We start from the raw sequence: 22864 nt of genomic DNA, 5'->3' as shown, positions 1-22864 counted from the left end.
TACTAGAAGTTTAATATTAGAAGTATATAGGTCAAAACACACCTAAAACAACAGAGGTTTAATCTTAAATATAATTTTCAAGGTATCAAATGCATGAACTGGCATACAGCAATCAAAAGTTTATAAGTTATGCTTGCATTTCAGAAAAATGCTGCTGAAGATGTTTAATGGGGTAGTTTTTTGGTTGTAAGTTGGCCTGCTAACTCTAATGCACCAGGGGTATTATAGATGCAGGAAACCCCACCCAAGCTCTCTGTCAACCCAGGTTATAAAAAGCTAGATCTTCTCAATAACAATTTTTAATAACTTAGAACCATTAACATCACTACATTATGTTGCTTAACAATAGCATATAAACAATAATTCTAGCAACAATTGATCAATAATCATTAGTTTAGTGGTTCTGCCACGGGGCCTCAGCAAATTTCCAAGGGGCCTCAAGATCACTAAAATGTCGTTTTAATAAATTAATTTTAAAAGTGTGACTTCTAGACCAGGAAAAGTCATGTAAATCTTCTCCATGGGGCCCCTGGAGTACTTTCAGAGACCCTCGACCCCCACAGACTCCGCTGTAAAAATCATCCACGAAAATATAGGTTACTCACACTATTGGATGTATGTGGGGGTGAGACCAGCGCTCTGCAAGGAACGAAACAATGTGCCGACACCGTGCGTGCACGTGACCGTTCTGACAGGGAGAAGCACTGCATACATCCTCACATTCATATCTTTCCGCCCTTCAAAGTGAACGTCGCTATATTACTATCGCGTTTTGGAAATCACCTTATTTTCCTTCCACACAGCGTGTGGTACATGTTTAATTTTTTCCTTAGCTGATATTTTTTCAAGCGACTTTAATAAAACACTAAACGGCACGCGTCCGCGCACTAGTTCTGCCGTTGGCGGTAGGATATGTTTTTTTCTCTGGTTAAACGTGCCGGGTCTACGTTCTTTTTTCCTCCGTGGGAAGCCATGATGGCAGTTTGAGAGCGGAGCTGCGGAGCACCCTGAGGAGAGATGAGTCCTGCCGATAAACCGCACATCTTCACGCTTCTACAACGGCTACCGTCGCATATCTAACACACAGTTCAGGTGGAGACTGTCAGTTGTCATTTTTCACGGAACCAACTTGGCCATCCAGCGACGACGATGATCATTCGTTAGGAGGGTTTTGGGGAGGGGGGGTTTAGCTGTGGTGGCTAGCGGGCGATGCTAGTCGGGGAAGGCTCGCAAGTGTGTTTTCTTCGCGCGGAGATGGAGAGGATTCGCTCCTCTCTCTGGACCTGATCACGGCGCGCGCGCCGGACACACAGACTTCTGTTTTATTGTTGTTGTCATTATATCGGATGCGTTCCGGCTTGACCGGGCCGCGGGATCGGAGGACCTTTTCAGCAGCTCGGAGGACTGAGCGATCGGGACCGGGAGAGTCGGGCCTGCTGCGCCGGAGCGGATAGAGGCCCGTCTGCGAGAGACCCACCGAGCCAGCCCGCGCGCACACATACACAGTCAAGGGTGAGAGAGGCACAGAACCATCCCGAACAAATATAACCCCCTTTCTAACAATAAACCGGAATAAAACTGAAGTGTTTTGAACTGCTGTCATGGCAATGACTGCAAAAATTAAAGAAATAGTCAGTCGGAATAAGAGGAGGTACCAGGAGGATGGCTTCGATTTGGACCTTACTTGTATCCTTACTCGTATTTACTGTCTAAACTACTTTTTGTATTATTTTTTTACATTTTGTGGTGTGTGTGTGTGTGTGTGTGTTGTATCTTGTGAACGTCAAGTTTTAGTGAGAATGATTTATTAGTATAGCTTCTTCTTTTTAGCTGTCTTTCATTGTTTAATGTCTTATATGTTAGACAAATCCTTTTAAAAAGGCTTGATCATGACGCTCTTGTATTGATTTAACCTCTCTTGAAGGATACCCATGGTCAGATCTCTTCTTTGACAGCTACATGGCTGTGATGGCAGACAGTCTCTTTCCAGATTGCCAATATTACATACAGTATAGGATGCTCTATTATTTTGTTGAATAGTAATGTGTTTTGCTGTTTGACAGGTCCTATATGTGCTTGCCACAACAATGACAACAGTTTGCTGAAGAGATTGCACAAATCAGTGTGTATTGACAAATCTGTGATTTCTTCTACTGGCTAATGACAGTACTATTGATCATGTAAAGACATGAAAGGTCTATTCAGTGAACATAATGCAGTGTGGAGGGTGTTCTAACCTTGTTATTCTTGGCCATATTTGAATCAATTGATTTCCAAACACACTTGTGGAGAGAAGTTTGATTACCCAGGACTCCATGGAAGGCCCGACTTGGTTCGTTTTACAAGAAAATGTCAAACATCTTTAGCCTTTCAAAAAGGTAATTACTCAATCATTTGTTCAGGTCGGCATGGAACACGCTTCGTCGTTAAGTCCAAATGCTGAGGGCAATGATAAATGACAATCATATTTCTGATGTCTAAAACATTTTATTTATTATTTAGTGGTTGACCGATATCGGCCATTAAAAAACCCATGATTAGAGAGCACTTACAATTGACAAAGCTATCAGTTCTATAAGGAACTGATAAAACTGAACTGAGTCTCAGTGTCCAGATATCTACTGATTAATCAGCTTGGCCTAAATGTGTATCTTTCATCAATCCACAACAAAATGGAAGCAATATTTTATTTTCCAATGCATTTATATGGACAATAAAACAGAAGGTGGAAATTCCCTTTTGGTTGTGAACCCATCATGGCTGTTAAAAGAATTATGACAGATCTCCATTTGCTTTCAGCATTTAGACCTCTTCCTCATTTTCATCTGGTTGATATCAAGCGGCCTTTTGTTTGACCAATTTGGCCCCTGTGTGCAAGCACCTTTGGTGCAGGAGAATTAAGGTAAAGCGTGAGGTCCTAACTTTCACGATTTGCAGAGAGAAGCAGATGTGATTGTTCTCGTGCAGTTTTTGTGCAGAAAGCGGTTGGAGTTAACTGCCGCTAAGTCTTGTAGATTTGAGGAAGTGTGGCAGGTCAGGTGTTTGACAGTAAATGGCCTGCTGTCGTTTTAGAATGGAACAAGATTTTAAGTATAAGAGTCACCTATCTATCAGATCCATAAATGAGGTCGAAATCTTACTTTTTGGTGTTTTCTAAATTATCAAGAATTTCAGCTTGTCATTATTAAACTCTGTGATGGTCTTGGTTGTCCAGCATAGCCTTTTCATTACTGCAGTAAATCTCACCTCTGATTCTGAAAAGCTACACCACTGGAGTACTGAGCATGCTGGGAAAGGTCAAATGTCATACAAGCTGTCTGAGCTGCAGAGTTTAACGCCTTAGTCTGCTCATCAGAGACATTAAATTTGTGTTCTAAATTGCTGATTTAAAAATTGTGTTCTGAATAGTCACAGTGTCACTACTTTTGCCTTTGCTTTCTGAGATTTCTTTTTTTTTTCTTCTGTGTGTGGTTGAAGTGTCGTGTCAGAATTCTTGCATGCTGCTATGTTCAGAAAGGGTGGGGATGGTGTTTTAGCATTCTGGGTGTAAATGGTTTACATGTCAAAACCACTAGTTATATCAGTGTGACTGTACTTGGCTGACATTGAGATATTGCTTAGCAGCTGATGAGGGAGAAGGATGCGATGCAGATGCCTTGTTCTTCTGTCTGTGGTCTGCTACGCATTACTTACACATGATGAACATGCCTTGATGGATGTTTCATTCCATCTTTACTTTTCATGAATATATATGTATATTTGTGTGTGTATTGCATCGGTTGATATTGCATGTTTAAATGTTTGTTTTTTGCATTTGAAATTATTGATGGTATACATTAGATACATGTCAGCTATTGATTGGTCATTGGGCATAAAATTAAAATAATAGTCAGTGCATCCTGTGCATACTTTCATCCTGCCTGTGAGCCCGGATCATTTTGCTCAGTGACATGAAGCTGTGAATTCCGCATTTTTTTCAGAAGTGTTGTCAAGGCTTGTGAAACATGGGCATCTGCTGTAGTTACTGATTTGACAGAATCAGGTTGTTTGCAAGAAGTTTGATTATTGGTTTTGTTTTCAGAGGGGCATAAATTCTCACAACTTTGCTTTGAGAGTCCTTGGAATCGCCATCTGTCTTATTCTTAAGTGCGATTACCTTAAAAACATGACATTTTCCCTTCCACGTACACATTCAGTACAATGCAGTGCAAATTCAGCCACCTTTCTCTTTCTTTTTTCGGGTCTATTATGGTTTGTCCTGTCTGTGTTGGTTGTGAACACCAGCTATTTTAGTGCTTTAGATTTATTTAACATTAGTTATGATATACGAGTCGCTAACCGTTTTAAAGGAATTGGGCTAAAAATAAGCATGACTCATCCAATTATAAAGCTTCTGGCTTTCTATTCTGACAGTGTACGACAGGAAACAAGCAGAACCGAGAAGCCCTGCTTCTCTCCCTCTTTCTCAACCGTGTTGAGGTGTGAACCTCCCCCAGAGTCTGCACACATCATGGGAGCGAGAGCACAAGTAAAAATGCCTGCAGATGCACAGTGAGCAAGGGAAGTGAGAAACGAAAGAATGGACATGAACGAAGCCCTGTAAGGAGACTGCATTGTCTTGCCGGGTCCAAAAACACAACAAACACAAAAAAAATTGCGTGATTAAGTATCGACTTGCATTTGAGCTAGGGCTGCATGATTGACAAAAATCATAGTTGTCGATTATTCCTTTGAAATTGTATTTGCGGTTATTAATTACGATTTTCACAATTGACATTAAGTGGTGTTTTGAATAGCTTTATACCATTGTTTGAAGTGTCTGCATGCCATATTTTTATATAAAAATAAACAAGCTGGAAACACTCTTCCTGAAAAACTTTTATTGCTTTTCTACAGCATTAAGCCTCAAATGTCTCGGGGAAAAAAAAAAAAAGTAAAAATATGCATGGTATTAGATTGTTATACTAAAATTAAAACAATGGAAAAAGCCCTTAAGATAACCTGCAATAATAAAAAAACTCATCTTAAGCATGTAGAATAATGTAAGTGGAAATTTTTTTTTGTGACATCCGTCATTGTAATCACGATCAGAAATTTGATAAATTGTGCAACCCTAATTTGAGTGCAGTGGCTGCTTGTTCACCTTTGACCTGGTTGGTCTAGGTCAGGGTTGTGAAACTGTTTGACCTGTTTTGTGTAGGTGGAAAGTGTAGACACTCCTGCGCCTACAGTCTGACGCTTTGCTAAAAGGTCAACTTCTAATGATGGTGAGAGTGACATTTACATTATACAGACAGCTGAGCTTTTGTATCACATGTTTTGCTTTTGTTTTCTCCTTGTTGGTTTTGAAGTCTTTGGTAAGGTACAGGCCATGGGAACATTGCTGATTTACAGCAATTTTACCAGACATGTAATGACACTCTGGGGAATCTGTCCAAATAAGCAATACTGTTGTTTATTTATGTTGCTGCATGTATGTATTGACATTTTTAATGTTCATGTTGTTTTGCTTGTGGTCACTTGTGGATGAATTATTCTTTGTGAGTGAGTTGAACTTCAGACTTATGAAGTGATGTGCAGTCTGTATATGTCCTTATTTTTCTTAACAAGCATATCAGATATATATCCCAACATTATTGCTATGGGTTTTCCCGCTGAGAGGTTGGAGGGAGTCTATCGCAATAACATCGATGATGTTGTTAGGTAAGTCTAATTGGAGACACCTAAAATGCTTTAACTTTTTTTCTCTTGTCTTACTGTATATTTGACAAATCAAGTGTTTTTATAAGTTAACATGAAATATTATCTAAATCACAACCTCTAAATTGTTTTATCTGATTGCTTTTTGGAAAAAAATAGTGACATTTCAGTCTTTCTCATATGGTGATGTTTTTCCTTCCAGATTTCTTGACTCGAAGCATAAGAACCATTATAAAATTTATAACCTGTAAGTATTTAGTTATATTTGAAGAAGTTATAGATAAGTGTTTATTGTAAGGAAATTGAGTAAACTTTTGTGCTTTTCTTACCAGATGTGCTGAACGACACTATGACGCATCCAAATTCAACTGTAGGGGTGAGTACATCTACTTCCATTTCACAATGATTTTTAAGTGATTTTTTTTTTTGTGTGTTTGTGTGTGAAATGTGATGACATGAGTACTTGCCCATAATACCTCTTTTTGCTATACGTAAATGGAAGACAAATGGAAGTGATTGAGTTTGATTTTAAGGCTAGAATATGCTACACAGCTTTTGTCATAGTCATATATGACAGCCACAGATTTGATTATGATACAGAACTTCAGAAAAAGATGAGGGGCCGCACATGATAACATCTAAACCAATGTTTCTCAACTGGTGGGTCATGACGCAAATGTGGGTCGCAGAGTCTGCAGTCAAAGAAACGACAACAAACGTAATTCTGTGTTTTATTTTGAAAGATATGCGTGAAAGCTGTTGACACTTCTGTCAGAGATACAGTTTAAGTAAAGAGTGGCTGAGAAAAACGTGTTGTCCTGATTCAGTATCTGCTGTCAGATGAAATGTCAGTGTCATTATTCTAACGTTGTTTTTGTAACTTGTTACTTCTCACCTAAGAAAAACAAACCTTCCTGTCCTGTCAGTACTGTGATTATAGCACACACTCTTCAATTGCACGTGCAAATGTGGCGGCGTGTGCTGTATATCACTTCATTATAAACAAAAAGCAAAAGAAATTACAATGCAACGTTGTAATATTGTCAATTAGTAAGTCATGAAATTACCAAAAAGTACCAATAAATTATGTAACTGGTATGTTGTGTGTTGGCTGGGAAGGATTTGCATGCAGGTATGATATTTCCATATTTCCAACAGTTCATGTTGGTATTTGTGTTTATCATGGTAACTGTAGTTTCCATAACCCCAAAATGCCACTTTTTTTTCTTTTCTTTTTTTTTTTCTTTTTCAGTTCTGTTATTTTGTTATATTTTTAAATGACTCATGGCTCATACCAAATCAGTCATTAGGAAGTCATCAGGCAGCTTTAGTTGCTAATAATGATAGTTTTGTGGGCTGTGCTGATCACATGCAGTGACCTGTGACAAGCAAGCCAACACTTGATGGTGTCATGTCTTTTTGAAACCTGAAATATTGAAAATGAGTTTGCATTTTTATTATTATTATTATTATTATTATTATTATTATAAATGTATTGAATTTCATAAGCTATTCTACTGTTTATTTTAAACAGAAAGCAACTCTTTTGATGTCTGTTTTATAGGACTGGGCTAAAAAAAATATTGATTTGTTGATTTTAATCGATTCTCATTTTTATGAATTGATATCAATTCTGAAATCAATAATCATGTGAACATAAACTCATTAGTCAGCTAGACATGTTTCTATCACAGCCACTATTTAAATTTTTATATTTCAAAAAGTGATTTGTAGTAAAAACATAATTATCTAATTATAAAGTTAGTATTATAACTTTATTATTATAAAAACTTCCTTTGTGTGTAATTTAAGGGTTTGTTTACAAAACAGTTCATTTTAGCTTTCAATTAGTGATGCTCCGATTGATCGGCCACCGATCATGATCGGCCACCGATCATGATCGGCCGATATTGGCTAAAAATAGCTTGATCGGCGAACCCCAAAAGCGCCGATCAAAAAAGCCGATCACGTGACGTAAATTACTCGCGTGACTTTTTCACACGTGCATGCACGGCGCACAGGTACACAGCAGAGCGGAGCTTGTCAGTGGCAACATGAGTTCTCCCGTCTGGAAGTTTTTCAAAGTGTCCGATAAAGACGTAAAGTTAGCCGTTTGCATTGTAGTGCAGTGTAAACGAGGCTTCACACACTGTCGGCTGGTTGAGGGATGGGGATGTTGTTGGCTTCGGCTGGTTTAGTTTCTCATACTCTGCATATTCAGTTGTATGGCGTGTTCTAAGGTGCCTAATCATGTTAGTGGTGTTAAAATGATGTTGCTTGCTTCCACCTCGAGGGATTTCATCACGACATACATTGCAAACGGCTAACTTTACGTTTTTATTTTGTATTTGAGCTGCGCGTCTTGGACGCGGCGTCCGTCAAAAATAGGCGAGGCGCCTATCTTTAGCGAAGCGGCGCGGCTGGTGTAAACACGAGCATTGACTAGAGTGGCCGCGTATCAGCTCCGGTAGCTGCACCGCACACGCGTGCAGTGTAAACGAGGCTTGAGTGGTGCATTTAAACGACGTGAACCATACAGCAAGGATAGTACGAAGATATCACGTTCAGAATTATGGAATTCATTTGGTTGGTAACTATCTGCTTGGCCTCCTTGTTTCTCTGCTTTGTTATTTAGGAAGGATGGCATTGGCATACAGTAGCTTACATTATTTTATTTTTTGGATCTGATATAGTTGGTTCCTCAACTATATCAGATCCAAAACTAAGTTTTTTTTCTCAATACAGCTAATTTAGAGTTAGTTTCTTTTCTACAAATGGTGCAAACTCTGCTAGATTGTAGATAAAAGATTCCCATTCCCCTGCCATTCTATGATCGGCAGTGATCGGCAATCGGCAGATCATGATCTTGGTGATCGGTAATCGGTGATCGGCCCCAAAAATGCTGATCGGAGCATCTCTACTTTCAATATTATAGTAATGTAGTATTTACTGACTCCCTGTATAGTTTATAGCATTAGTTGAGATTTTTTTTCCTTGAGAAAATTTGCCTTGCACTGTACCTGATACATATCCAAAATAATCAAAATCGAATTGAATTTCGATTTGTGTCAAATCCCAGCCCTACTGTTTTAGTTACTGGTTAGGGCTGTCATATAATCACATTTTCATGAGAAAAGAAATTCCAAATGAATTCATGGTAACAAGATTATTGCAATATTTATTGAAAGTTTTAACAATTTAGAATTTTTCACTGGGTGTCTAACATTGCATATTTTTTTACTGAATCCAAAAAAACTCCTACAGAAGCAACTTTTTTTTTCTTGCTTCTGCCTTTCATCTCCTCCAACATGATTTTGTGCTGCAGTAGTAGCAATGCGCTGGTCTAATACTACTGTGTTTGAGTGTCAACCAGATAGTTACTGGCCCTGGATTTACCATATTATCTCATGTTTATTATTAACATGGTATCAATATTTCATGATATCAATACTGGGATACTGCGCCACCTCTATTACCGACACGTTTTTGCACTTCTTGGGTGAAGTTTGTGATTTTTAACCCAGTATTCTCATTCCTGTCCTCTTCTGAAGGACTATAAAGGTGATTCTGGAATCTGAAATCTTTTTGTGTCTTCAGTGGCACAATATCCCTTCGAGGACCACAACCCGCCACAGTTGGAGTTAATTAAGCCCTTCTGCGAGGATCTCGACCAGTGGCTGTCTGAGGACGAGAACCACGTGGCGGCCATCCACTGCAAGGCAGGCAAAGGTCGCACGGGGGTCATGATATGCGCCTACCTGTTGCATCGTAGGAAGTTCTCAGAGGCACAAGAGGCACTGGACTTTTATGGGGAAGTCAGGACCAGGGATAAAAAGGTACAATGCTCTTTAGTTCTGCATTCTATTTTCACTCTGGAATCGCGGTTGCGTCGATGAGTTATCACAGCTAATTTTCATTTCCGGGTTTTAACAGATAACAAAACCTTTTTCTGTTGACCTACTGAGCCTTTTTTTTTTTCTTTTTCAGGGGGTGACCATTCCCAGCCAGCGCAGGTATGTGTATTACTACAGCTACCTGCTGAAGAACAAGCTGGAATATAAACCCGTTGCTCTCCTCTTCCATAAAATGGTTTTCCAGACTCTGCCCATGTTCAGTGGTGGCACATGCAGTAAGTCTTACTCTCCTTTAACCTTTTTGAAATGGTGTTGCAATTAAGCATTTTTGAACGCTGAGATGTTTTGATGTAACTGACGTTGGTTATGCTGTCATGGGTTGTGGTTGCACTCACAAGGAGCTGCTGTTGTTTGTCTTTTTAACCCTGTACCACATCTATTGACTCTGTCTTTAACACTCTAACACTCATGGGTATGTTGTCTTTCTCTGTTCCTGTTTTCTTTTCTTTAAAAATTTCCACTGAGAACTCTGTTTCGACATATCAGCTCCTGCCACCCACCACAGTCTCACATATAATGACATCACAGATCGTGCCCTCTGTCCTCTCCTCCCCCTATTCATACATAGTGTGCTAGTTCATGTTTTGTTCACGTTCGCCACAGCCAGGCTGAACGCCAACCCGAACAGCACCCTACATTACTGCTATTTTTGGGAAGTTCTTCATTTTTTTTAAAAAATTGGAATTAAAAGTGCAGAGTCAGTCTCAGAACTCCCATGATTCAGAGGTAGATTCCAGAGTTCCAGACCTGTGTGTATGTGTGTGTAGAGATGGCTATTTTGACAAGGCCAGTGTGGTGCAGCTGAGCTCTTGGTCAGGCTAATGGTGGTGTGTGTTTTTTTTTTTTTTACTTCCTTCTCTCTCTCTAAGGGGACAATACTGTTAAAAACAGGAGTGAGGTGAATCCCCAGGGCTTCAAGAAAGGCAGCTGGCACTGGGGTAAAACAGCATTACTTCACTACTACTATTAAGAGAAGCATCTTTAAATGTCAGACAGGCCCTGCCCTGTGCAGCATTCAGTACAGTTCAGTATAGCTTTTATTGCTCTAGTCTCTTTCAGGCAGGAGCCTAGAAACATAAAGTAGAGAGAAATCCTAAATATTTGATCCTCTCTAAAAACCCATAGAGATGTACTCTTTACATCAAGAACAAAAGCAATAGCAATTTAACTATAATGATAGAATTATAAATTAATCAAGTTACTCTGAATAAATTTGTTGTGCATTAGGTGAGTGGTATGACCTAAAATTGGCATTATGTAGGAGTAAGTGGTAGCCCTTCACGGATGCATATAAACACAAAACACCAACATAAATGTCCTAGGCCTGGTCCTCCCTCGTCTTGCACTGCCGTCGCCCCTCTGTGAGACTGTTTAGCTCTTGCGCCACTCTCCTCGCTCCGTACCCAAGGCTCTCGGCCTCACCCTGCTTGCCAGAGCCTTAAACAATTCTGAATAAAACGGCAAAATGTTACTTATTTTCTTATGCTTTTATTACATGCATGGATTGCTAATGTCATGCCTAATGTTTTTATGCAAACAACGTTCAAATTGAAGGCTATGAAAACGAATATAGTTAATGTAACCATGTAGGCTGTACTATATATCACATGCAAAAAAAGATCAAATCAAATTACATACTAACATTGTATCAACAACTTTACAATTTAAAACCAAAATAATCCTTTTTTAAAGCAGAAGTTAAATTTGCTAAACTAAAAAAAATAAAAATAGCACAGACTAGGCCTAAATGTAAGAGGAACACGCATTAGCTATGTTTCCATCAACCTGTTTTTATGCACATTTTTAAGTATTACATCAGAAGTGAGTGATGAAAACATCAAATTTCAGAAGAAAAAAATCCCTTAATTCACAAAAGTTTTTATGCTCGCTTGAGGTGGTTTTTGACTTGACGTGTGGGAAAAAAAAAAAAAAAGTTAATGCGAATAATGGGAGATGGAAACGCGTGGAATTTTTTTTCACTCAAACTACTGTCTGGTGCTGCTTCTGATTGTTTTTAGAGGGAAAAGCTGCCCATAACTGCTGGTCTAGGATCAGGTTTCTCCATAATATTAGCATATTGGTTTGGCAAGCGATCCGGTGTGTAAGGTTTCTATTTACAACATGTTTTGCAGCATTGAGTAATGCTGCCAATCATAAAGATATCGATTGATTTCTTGAACTCAATGGCCAATCAGGTGTTTAAGTTAGCACTGAACAAAAACTCTGGTGTTTTGATGGGCGAGTGGAATTTGAGTTCTCCACGCTCGCAAAATCCTTTCGTTATAACAAAATAAATACAGTGTAGACATTATGTAAAAATGAGAAATTCATTGCGCAATCAGTTTCGTTTCTTATAACAGAACTTTGTGAGGTCGCGATGAACTAAGATGAGGGACAGCTTTTTAATGATTATAAAGGAAATGCATACAGTATGCGCTTGTAATATCAAACTAAAGTAGCTATATCCATATAAATCATATTGCCTTGTTCTATATAGTTCATAAAAAATATATATCAATATACCGCCCAGCCCTACATGATCTTTGAATAATAGAAAGTAAAAAAAAAAAAAAAAACATTTGATCAATTAAATGAATCCTTGCTTAAAAAAAAAAAAGTAAACTTTTTTTTTTTAATGGTAGTGTATTTATAGGGCATACTGTCATACTGCACACCTAGTGTACTTGATTAAAAGAAGAACCTCCCTGTGTTACATGCTGACTGTGCTGGGTGCATGCAGGGGTTGGGCGGCTGGTTATGTGTTCTTGGATGCATATTCTCTCCCTTTGCATCAACCCCGTTCCTAATCACTGACATGTCTTGACTGATGATGTCAGAGCTGGGGGTGGAGTTATTTCACTCAGTGTGGGCTCCTTGATTATTAACCCCTTTCTTTTTTCCTCTTTTCCTCAATACAATGTTTTTTTCTTGCCTTTTAATTTCTCTTAACCTTTTATTCGTTTCATTTATTGTGTCCACCATTTGCTCTTCCCTTTCTCACTCTCCCCATCTCTCTGTTCTATCAAACAGACCCTCAGTTCGTTGTGTATCAGTTGAAGGTAAAGATCCACACGTCAAACCCTGCCCACACGCGGAGGGAAGAGAAGCACATGATCTTTGAGTTCCCTCAGCCTCTTCCGGTTTGTGGCGACATCAAAGTGGAATTCTTCCACAAACAGAGCAAGATGATGAAGAAGGTAAGTTCTCGTGTAAGCTTTGACCTGTGACCTCCTCTTAAAACCATAATCTCGTTGGTACATCATATCGCAGGATCTTGCCCTCGTTACCATGGCTGCAGAGAGACGTTGCCTTCTGGTGGTTTGTGGTTTTCCTATTGTTTGTCTTTGGTCTCTGCTTCAGCAGCTACTACGTGCTTTTACGTGTGTTCTGAATGTTTTCTTCCTCAATTTCTTTTTTTCCCTCCCAACAGAGCGTTACTGTCCTGGGCTTGTGTTTGTGTTTCTGTGCTCTATATAAATGTGTTTATAAGTGCAGTTGTTGGAATGTGTATTTGTGTTTGTAAACACTTGCTATTTATGGCCATCCAATGCCCAAATGTAAACCTTTGCTTGTGTGCTTGTGTGCGTGCGCAGGATAAAATGTTCCATTTCTGGATAAACACGTTCTTCATCCCGGGTCCCGAAGAAGCTGGGGAGAAAGTGGAGAATGGGTCGGTGGTCAACGACGTGGACAGCCTCTCCTCTCAGAGCCAGAGCTCTCCGGCAGAGAGGGAGAGAGAGAAGGAGAGAGGAAACGCAGCGGGGGGACTTGAAAGAGAAAAGGGCGCAGAAAGGGGAGGAGAGCGAGCGGGAATTGCGGATGGAGATAAAGACTACTTGATTCTTACCTTAACGAAGAATGACTTGGATAAGGCCAATAAGGACAAAGCTAACCGATACTTCTCACCCAACTTCAAGGTGAGGAAACGCTGTTCAACGCTGAACAGTAGATCACTCAAATTAGCTTTATGGCCAAATACAGTATGAACGCAAAGTTATAAAACTCAAAATACAGGAATCCGAGTCCCTCCAAAAAAAAAAGAGAGAGATGATTGCATTTCACCAGATTTTTGAATGAGAAGTATATAAAAATATTGTCAGTTTCACACTGAAACTCAAAGGTATTGCTTTAGGTTTCTGCCAAAATAAATGCTTAAAGATTTTAACCAAATTGTGTGAAAGTGAAAACATTGTGACATAAATCTAATATTCTAATATATGAATAAAGTTAATAACTCTTTCTGCTGGCAGCAAAACATGACTTAATTTGGAGATTGGAGACAAGATTGCTTGAATATTGCCGCAATATGAGACTGCAGCAGTGTGGGGTTTTAAATGTTTAAATCACAATTCAAAATATGATTTAAAGTTTTCGACTAAATCGTGCAACTTCAGTAATTTTGTTTAAAATGATGTACACTTAGTCATGTTTTATTTATCATCTTGGGTTTAGGGTGTTGATCACATGACTGGCCAAATATTATTCTTTATCTCAGTATTTTTATCTTTTGTTAAGTGAATCATGGATGACTGCAAATTATATTCATATACATACACACCATACCATTCAAAAGTTTGGGGTCAGTAGAATTTTTATTCAGCAAGGACTCATTAAATTGATCAAAAGTAACAGTAAAGACATTATTTAATGTAAGGCTGCAACTGAGGAATATTTTGATAATCGATTAGTTGGCCTATTATTTCTTTGATTAACTTTTTCATTTTTTTTATTTTGACAAAACACACTATTCCACATCCTGCCCAATGCTGTCCTTTAAACAAATGTGCCAACTGCTATAAAAACAAAAAGTGAATATAGGCTTATCTATAATCTGTGCTATATGCAAAAGAGAGATGTGCGGAAGAGCTATAAAGAAAAAGGACAGTTTAAATCCCTACATTAAAAATGAAGTTAATAATAAAGATAAAGACACAAACTCAGTGTTAAAGGTGCCGTAGAACGTCTTTTTAAAAGATGTAATATAAGTCTAAGGTGTCCCCTGAATGTGTCTGTGAAGTTTAAGCTCAAAATACCCCATAGATTTTTATTTTATTTTTTTTTTTTATTCATTTTTTTAACTGCCTATTTTGGGGCATCATTAAATATGAGCCGATTCAGGCTGCAGCCCCTTTAAATCCTTGTGCTCCCCTCCCCCGGAGCTCGCGCTTGCCTTAAACAGCATAAACAAAGTTCACACAGCTAATATAACCCTCACAATGGATCTTTACAAAGTGTTCGTCATGCAGCATGCCTAATCGCGCAAATATGGTATTTATTTGGATGATTCTGAATGAGTTTGATGGTGCTCCATGGCTAAAGCTAACATTACACACTGTTGGTGAGATTTATAAAGAATGAAGTTGTGTTTGTGCATTATAAAGACTGCAAGTGTTTAAAAAATGAAAATAGCGACGGCTCTTGTCTCCGTGAATACGATGGTAGATAGAAACGATGGTAACTTTAACCACATTTAACAGTACATTAGCAACATGTTAACAAAAGATTTAGAAAGACAATTTACAAATATCACTAAAAATATCATGTTATCATGGATCATGTCAGTTATTATTGCTCCATCTGCCATTTTTCGCTATTGTTCTTGCTTGCTTACCTAGTCTGTTGATTCACCTGTGCAGATCCAGACGTTAATACTGGCTGCCCTTGTTTAATGCCTTGAACATGAGCTGGCATATGCAAATACTGGGGTCATACATATTAATGATCCCGACTGTTATGTAACAGTCGGTGTTATGTTGAGATTTGCCCGTTCTTCTGAGGTCTTTTAAACAAATCAAATTTACATGAGGAGGAAACAATGGTGTTTGAGACTCACTGTATGTCATTTCCATATACTGAACTCTTGTTATTTAACTATGGCAAGGTAAATTCAATTTTTAATTCTAGGGCACGTTTAACAAATAAGAGGAACACACACATTCACTCTGGATACAGTAATCTGATATTTCAATCCTGATATTTTTCCTCTCGAATCGATTCTGAGCTTAGTTTTATCAGCAGATTGTGCTCTAGGCTAGTTTTTAACAGCACACTCAAATGCTCACGAAGAAGGCTGCTGGAGAGTACTTGTGCATTCGGCTGAGTCATGTAAGTGGTTAAATACATTTGCACCTCGACTCAGAATGCTTTTATGACGTGAGATTAATGTAAATACTGCCTACTGCAAACACTCTTGTAAATCGCTTCAACCTTTTCAAACTTTGTGTGTGTAAAGGAACTGGAAGCAAGCAGAGTAACACTACATATGTTTCTAAAGCAAAAAGTGCCATCTGCTGTTAAAAACTAAGCTCAATTTTTTTTCGAGAGAATTGCAATGCATTCGGAAAATATCAGAATCTTTCCAGATTATTCCATTGTACCACAAATGGATAATCGATGTATTGTCCCAGCCCTAATAGAAATGCTTTATTCAGTGATCTAATTTGATGTGACTGGTGAAAGTTTTCTGTGAACGGTGGGCATTTGTGTTTAAACGATAATGACATTCATTGGCTATGTTTACATGCACCAATTTTCATCAATCCGAATTAATTGAATCCGATTTGCAGATGTGTTTACATGTACCCTAAACATTGTAATCTGATTCAAATATATGTTTGTGTTTTACATACATTCCGATTAAAACGTTTGCGCACGCGCTCTGCGTGTGTGACGTCATATCAATCACACTTGCGGTAACCCGGGTTGCGTCAACACACGATGATCATGTATCGACGATAGCCAGAGATATTGTCAAAAGCATAAAATCTAGGCGATATTAAGAGGATTTGGTATTTCCAATTAATGTAGGCCTGTTACATTCTTCTAGTCTATTATAACTATTAGGTTCAGCTTCTTTTATTATTAAATTAATATTATATGTGTTGTGAGGATAATAAAAGATTAGGCTATTAGCTATCTTTGAAAATTGTACATTTGTACATTTTTTTTTTTTTTTTAATTTTTTTTTTTTTTTTTTTTTTTTTTTAGGTTTATTGAATTATAGGCCTATAATTAAAATTATTCAAGGATCATGAAACCCCCCTGTTTTACCCTGGTCGTTCACACCTCAAGGCTCAAAAAAGTCTGTTAAAATGGGCGTGTAAAGCTCTGGAAAAGTGGGAGTGTAGAGGGGGAGAAGAGGGGAGAGAACAACCAATGAAGCACAGACATAAAACACACTCATTATACAGAATAATGTGTAACCGTGCTGGTTAATGTTTGGTGCAGGAGAATGTGTGAAATAACTTTAAACACGGATACTTTATTCTGTATGGGCTATGATCCACGTGGCTAGTGTTATTAAACTCATCGCGTAGCTCCGCGCTGAAACAGAGCATATGCGCGCTCCGCGTGTATATCATACCAATCGTATTTTTCACGTGTTCGTATTCAAACTCCAGTTCTGACCGCATCGCGAGCAAAAAACAAATCAACACTCGTGCTGCTGTGCCTACGGCTCACGTGTTTGAACGCAGCTAGAGCAGGCAGAGGTGAATGAGCCGCACTTTTGTGACATTTGAATTCTCTGCTGTAATGCAATCTCACGCGAACATATTTTCCATTTGTGCTGGAAGATTACAGCAAAACAATCCACATGCACACAAACCGTGTTTCAGGAAAACGCATTATGTTGTAGCACTGAGGAAACGAACACCAACGTTATGTATCTGAATGACAAGAGACTGAGGCGAGAAAAGTGATACTTCCTCATGCATAATACCGCGATTATAATCTTATGCATACTACAGCGCAGTGATTGGATTAAATGAGCTTTATGTCATGAATATATGTCGAGAATCGCTCGAAACCGTCTACGTCAGCATGTTCGACCATGCCCATACTTGGGCCGAAAGTACACGATTACGTCAGATTTTGTGACATTGCTCCGACTCAGTTTTTCAAACCGGAAGACAGAAATCGCTCTGAAAAATGCAAAACTAACTATTTTTCACTTATGAAAAACATTGAGTACCTTTAGTGTTTTCAATGATGTGCAGCCTATACATATATGTTAACATCTCATGACCCTTTAAGAGTGTGGGCTATAATATTTCCTAACACCTCAATCAAAAAAGCTTTACTTCAAGCAGCGACTTAAAAAAAAAAAAAAAAAACTGTTTAACATGAAATACTGTTATTCTCATTTGTTTCACTAGCCTATATGTACTGCCACTAGAGAAATAATGGAATAAATTAAGACAGTTATATACCGTTATCAGCATATTATGTTGAAATTCGTCTCTGAGAGAATATGCTCCATTAATGCAGCGTCAGACAGCTCCATCACTTTTTACTTTCAATTTCTGTAGTGAATACTGACTGAGGTTGAGACTTTCACCGGCATAACTCTTAAGCAAAGTTTGCACATTGCTTCTTGTGTGATATCCATTGGCTCCCCTTCTTGTTTTAAAACGTAGTAGTCAGATTCAAGCGTTTACATGGTCATTTTTTGCTGTAGGATTGGATTAGAAAAGGAATAAACCACCCCTTCCAATCCGATCGAAATTTCGTTCGGATCGATTAAGGTGTTTACATGAACGTTTTTCAATCTGATTGAGCAGTCAATCCAATTACAAATGGATTATTTGGGTGCATGTAAATTTTCATTATCGATTATTATTGATTAGTTGTTGTAGCCCTAATTTAATGTTATTTCTATTTTAAATTAATGTGGACTCCTGAAAAAAAAAAAAAAATTCTACAAAAATATTAAGCAGCACTGTTTTCAACATTGATAATAAAAGTTGTTTCTTGTACAGCAAAAGGGATCATGTGACACTGAAGGCTAGAGTAAATTGCTGCAGAAAATTCCATCGCAGGAATAAAATGCATTGTAAAATATTAAAATAGAAAGTTTTTTTAAATTGTAAACATTTTTACAATATAATTGACTGTATTTTTGATCCAATAAATGCAGCCTTGATGAGCATATGAGACTTCTTTCAACATCATCAAAAATGCTTACAGACCCAAACTTTTATACGGTAGTGTACATAAAAAGAAAATAAGTTGACTTGTACTCCAGAGGACTCTTATTTATTTTACCCTGTGTTTTGCCCCTCTCTCTCAGGTGAAGTTGTACTTTACCAAGACAGTGGAGGAGCCCTCAAACTCAGAAGCGAGCACTTCAACTTCTGTCACTCCGGATGTGAGTGATAATGAACCAGATCACTACCGGTATTCAGACACCACTGATTCCGACCCGGAAAACGAACCTTTTGATGAGGAACAGCACGCACAGATTACAAAAGTCTGAACACTTTTTGGCATCTGCACACACACACGCACGCACACACACACACACACACACACACACACACACACACACACACACACACACACACACACAAATACATGCCGGACAAAAAGAAAAAACAACCAACACCAGTGAAATAAAAAAAAAGGAGAAAACTTGAAAATAAACTGAAGAGAAAAGGACCCTTCCTCCCCACCCCTCCAACAGCTCGAGGACAGTCATGTCGAACGCCATTGATCATAATGAAGAAAATATCCTGACCAATACATTGTTTTACTTCATTTTGATTGATGAGTTTTGTGTGTGGATAACGACACCATTGCCTGAGGTGGGAGGGAGGGTCCTGTAGCTATTCTGTGTAAATAAAATCCCTTTTTTGTGTCAAAGACGATAAAAATCTAGGCAATCAGGCGAGGAGAGGGGAGGGGAGGGGAGGAGAGGTAGAGCAGACCACATATCTCTCCTTCTCCCTGTCTTCACCCAGGCCAGTGCTGCAATCACCCTCTCCCCCTCTCCCTCGCTCTTCCCCTCCTTACTGTGAATGCTTCTCGTGCTGTCCGCAGGCGCTAAGACCTTTGACCCCTTCCTGCACAGTGTGTGCTGGTGTACGTAGTCCTTCAGGCTGTTGTACAAAGGCTACGGCATGCCAGCGTTCCTTTTTCCTAGTCTCCCGACCCGCCCCACTCCCCCTCCCCCCACTGTGTATAACGATAAATTATGCAGAAAAACACGACATCCCATGTAATTGTCGATGTTTTTTTCTTTATTTTTTCTTTTTTATCCTAAGATAATAAAAAAATATAATACATGAAAGCGCAGGGAAACAGTGTTTGCAATAATGTTAACACTCAACATTTAAAGGATAAATTGGTGTGCATGTCATTGGAGTCAGTGTCCATGTTTAATAAATGCTATATGATGTGTTTTTATTAAAACAGAAGTGTCAGAACTCTCTTAAACGGTCGTCTGAGATCAATTCACAAAGGTAAATCGGTTTCGAAACCTCAAGCTGTAATTTTTTTTTTTTAATAGAACTTTTAGCGAAGCACTATGTAAGTACCATGTGTTCTTTATCAGTTAGATATTTAGTACATGCTAATTTTCTCGTATTTTACATTTACATTAGCCGTCATCTAACGCGCGCTTAAACTTAATTTTTAAAAGCACTAATAATTTAACAACACTTTAAAGGGATAGTCATCGTTTACTCACCCTCAAGTGATTCCAAACCTGTGTGAATTTCTTTCTTCTGCTGAACACAAAAGATGTCGGCAACCAAACAGTTGATCGGCCCCATTGCCTTCTGTAGTTGTTTTTCTTTTTTCTTTTCCCCCCCTCCATACTATGGAAGTCAATGGGGCCCATCATCTGTTGGGTTACCGACACCTTCAAAATGTCGTCTTTTGTGTTCAGCAGAAGAAAGAAAATCATACAGGTTTGGAACCACTTGAGGGTGAGAAAATGACAATTTTTGTTTTTGGGTGAACTAATTACCTTTAAGTGTAATCTTCAGGAAGTAATTTTCAGAAAATGAATATTTATATTCTTCATACTGTACATTACAATGTTGTTATGCCTAAATTCACTTGTACCATTTAAAATTATAGTTTTTTTTTTTAATTATTATTACAAAATTATACACTACAGTTCAAAAGTTTGGAGTCTATAAGACTTTTTAATGTTTTTGAAAGTAGTCTTGTCAAGGCTGCATTTATTTGATCAAAAATACAGCAAAACTGTAATACTGTAAATTGTTACAATTTACAATAACTTTTTTTTGATAATCTATTTTAAAATGTACTTGATTCTGAAATCATTCTAAAATGCTGATTTGGTGCTCAAGCAACATTTCTTATTCTTTTTTATCAATGCTGAAAACAATTGTGTTGCTTAATATTATTGTGGAAACTGTGATGCATTTTATCAGGATTATTTGATGAATAGAAATTTTCAAAGAACAGCATTTATTTGAAATAGACATTTTTGTAACAATATAAATATCTACTGTCCATTTTGATCAATTTAATGGATCCTTGCTGAATAAAAGTATTTCATTAAAAAAAACTTACTGACCCAAAACTTTTGAACAGTGTAAAATATAACACAGAAATTTTAATATTTGCTATTTATTAGTTAACATGAATATTAATATCAACATATCCCTTTTTTTTTTCTCATTTTCTTTGAACGTGTTTTTGTCATTTGAGAATTTCCAGTTTTTTTGTTTTTGTTTTTTTGAAAGTCTTTTCCTTAAAGGGCACCTATTAGGCCCCTTTTTACAAGATGGAATTTAAAGGGATAGTTCACCCAAAAATGAAAATTATCCCATGATTTACTCACCCTCAAGCCATCCTAGGTGTATATGACTCTTCTATCAGATGAACACAATCAGAGTTATATTTAAAAATATCCTTAGTCCTCAAAGGTTTATAATGGTTGTGAATGGCAACCCCAATTTTTTAAAAAAATTTTTTAAAAAAATTAAAAAAAGCATTCATCCATAAAATGAATCCATATGGCTCCAGAGGGTAATAAAGGCCTTTTGAAGGGAAGGGATGCGTTTTTGTAAGAAAAATATCCATACATTGTCAGAGGATTTCGATATAAGAGAAGAGCAGCTTGAGTTTCTTGCACAGCCTTATTTGTTTAAACTGTGAGAGGTGTCTTAAGTTTACAATACTCCTACATCCTGCGTCATACATCGCATCAGGGGTTACTCATTTGGCGCAAGTCGACTTGCACAATATGCGTACGGTTGTCCGCCAGAAGCTAGTTATTTGAATTGTTTTAAATATGGATATCTTTCTTACAAAAATGCATCCCTTCGCTTCAAAAGGCCTTTATTAACCCTCTGGAGTTGTATTGATTACTTTTTTTATGGATGAATGCTTTTTTCCCCCCTTTTTTTTAATTTGGGATCCAATTCACGACCATTATAAACCTTTAAATATATCTCGGATTGTGTTAGTCTGAAAGAAGATAGTCATATAAACCTAGGATGGCTTCAGGTTGAGTAAATCATGGGATAAGTTTCATTTTGGGTGAACTATCCCTTTAAGTCTCGTGTCCCCAGCAAGTGTGTGTAAATTTTCAGCTCAAAACACCCCACAGGTCATTGATTATACCATGTTGTAAATACCCATTTTTGAGTGCTAGCAAAAACATGCTGTTTTTGTGCCTGTCTTTAAATGCAAATGCGCTGCTGCTCCCCGCCCTCTATCCAAAATAGCACTTCCTTTTTTCACAGCTCCTGCATGCATCGGATAGTCTGCCAAATACTAACAAGACATCTGCTTGGTTTTGATTATCTATATTGCAATCATGCTCACTGACATTGCAGTTCTTCTTCATCATGAAAGTTTATTATCTGCACACGTTTTAAAGCTGTATCAGTTTTAAATTTGAGCGCACACATCTGAAGCACAGGCAGAAAGCTGGCTGTCAGACAGCATGTCTCGTGAGTATTAAACTAACTTCACATTTTATTGTGCTTAAACTGTCAAATACACAAGGTTATATGTCAAAAACAAAGTTCACAAACACAGTGTGTTATGTCTGTGAACGTAAACAGCAGCCAGGGACAGAAATTGCATGTGTATATTAGATCTGTGGCGCATTCCCTTCAAAAATCAAACTAATCCACTGCGTTCAGTGGCTCAGATGTCGGAAGTAAATGAAGACTTATGTTCACTCTTACATCCAACAACAAAACGCCTCAATTGCTTACAAGACATTCTTGTCACTACAACAGCTCTGGCGTCGAGACAATGGCGGACTGTGTACAATTCGCTCAGGGTGGGGTCTATGCTAAAACGGCAGTGTCCGTCAACAGTCATGGGTGGGGCTTGTACAAAGTGACGTTACTTTGTACAGAATCTGCAAACTGCTTTGAAGTGAATTTTGCATAAAAGGTCCCCTTTAAGTTTATTTTTCAAACACGGTCCTTGGTAGATGCTCATTCTGTCATCTGGCTGTTATAACTATTATGTTGTGA

At 38.0% G+C, this 22864-nt stretch overlaps 1 protein-coding gene across 2 annotated transcripts; it reads left to right on the top strand.

Moving 5' to 3' along the window:
• The first annotated feature begins 942 nt into the window (after positions 1-942).
• ptena (phosphatase and tensin homolog A) lies at positions 943-19829 on the top strand. 2 transcript variants are annotated; one of them, XM_048191202.1, is made up of 10 exons: positions 943-1686; positions 5619-5703; positions 5903-5947; positions 6033-6076; positions 9298-9536; positions 9688-9829; positions 10484-10552; positions 12645-12811; positions 13208-13531; positions 18685-19829. In XM_048191202.1, the coding sequence occupies exons 1-10, from the start codon at positions 1602-1604 to the stop codon at positions 18868-18870; spliced, it is 1386 nt and encodes a 461-aa protein (XP_048047159.1). In that variant the 5' UTR covers positions 943-1601; the 3' UTR covers positions 18871-19829. The 2 variants fall into 2 exon arrangements, with proteins under 2 accessions (XP_048047159.1, XP_048047160.1); XM_048191203.1 differs by lacking the exon at positions 10484-10552 and having other exon boundaries at positions 944-1686.
• Positions 19830-22864: the final 3035 nt, after the last annotated feature.

The sequence above is a fragment of the Megalobrama amblycephala genome, linkage group LG5 (genome assembly GCF_018812025.1).
Source record: "Megalobrama amblycephala isolate DHTTF-2021 linkage group LG5, ASM1881202v1, whole genome shotgun sequence".
Classification (NCBI taxonomy): domain Eukaryota; kingdom Metazoa; phylum Chordata; class Actinopteri; order Cypriniformes; family Xenocyprididae; genus Megalobrama; species Megalobrama amblycephala.
Note: the sequence above shows the minus strand (reverse complement) of the source record. Positions and strands in the feature narration are given on the sequence as shown.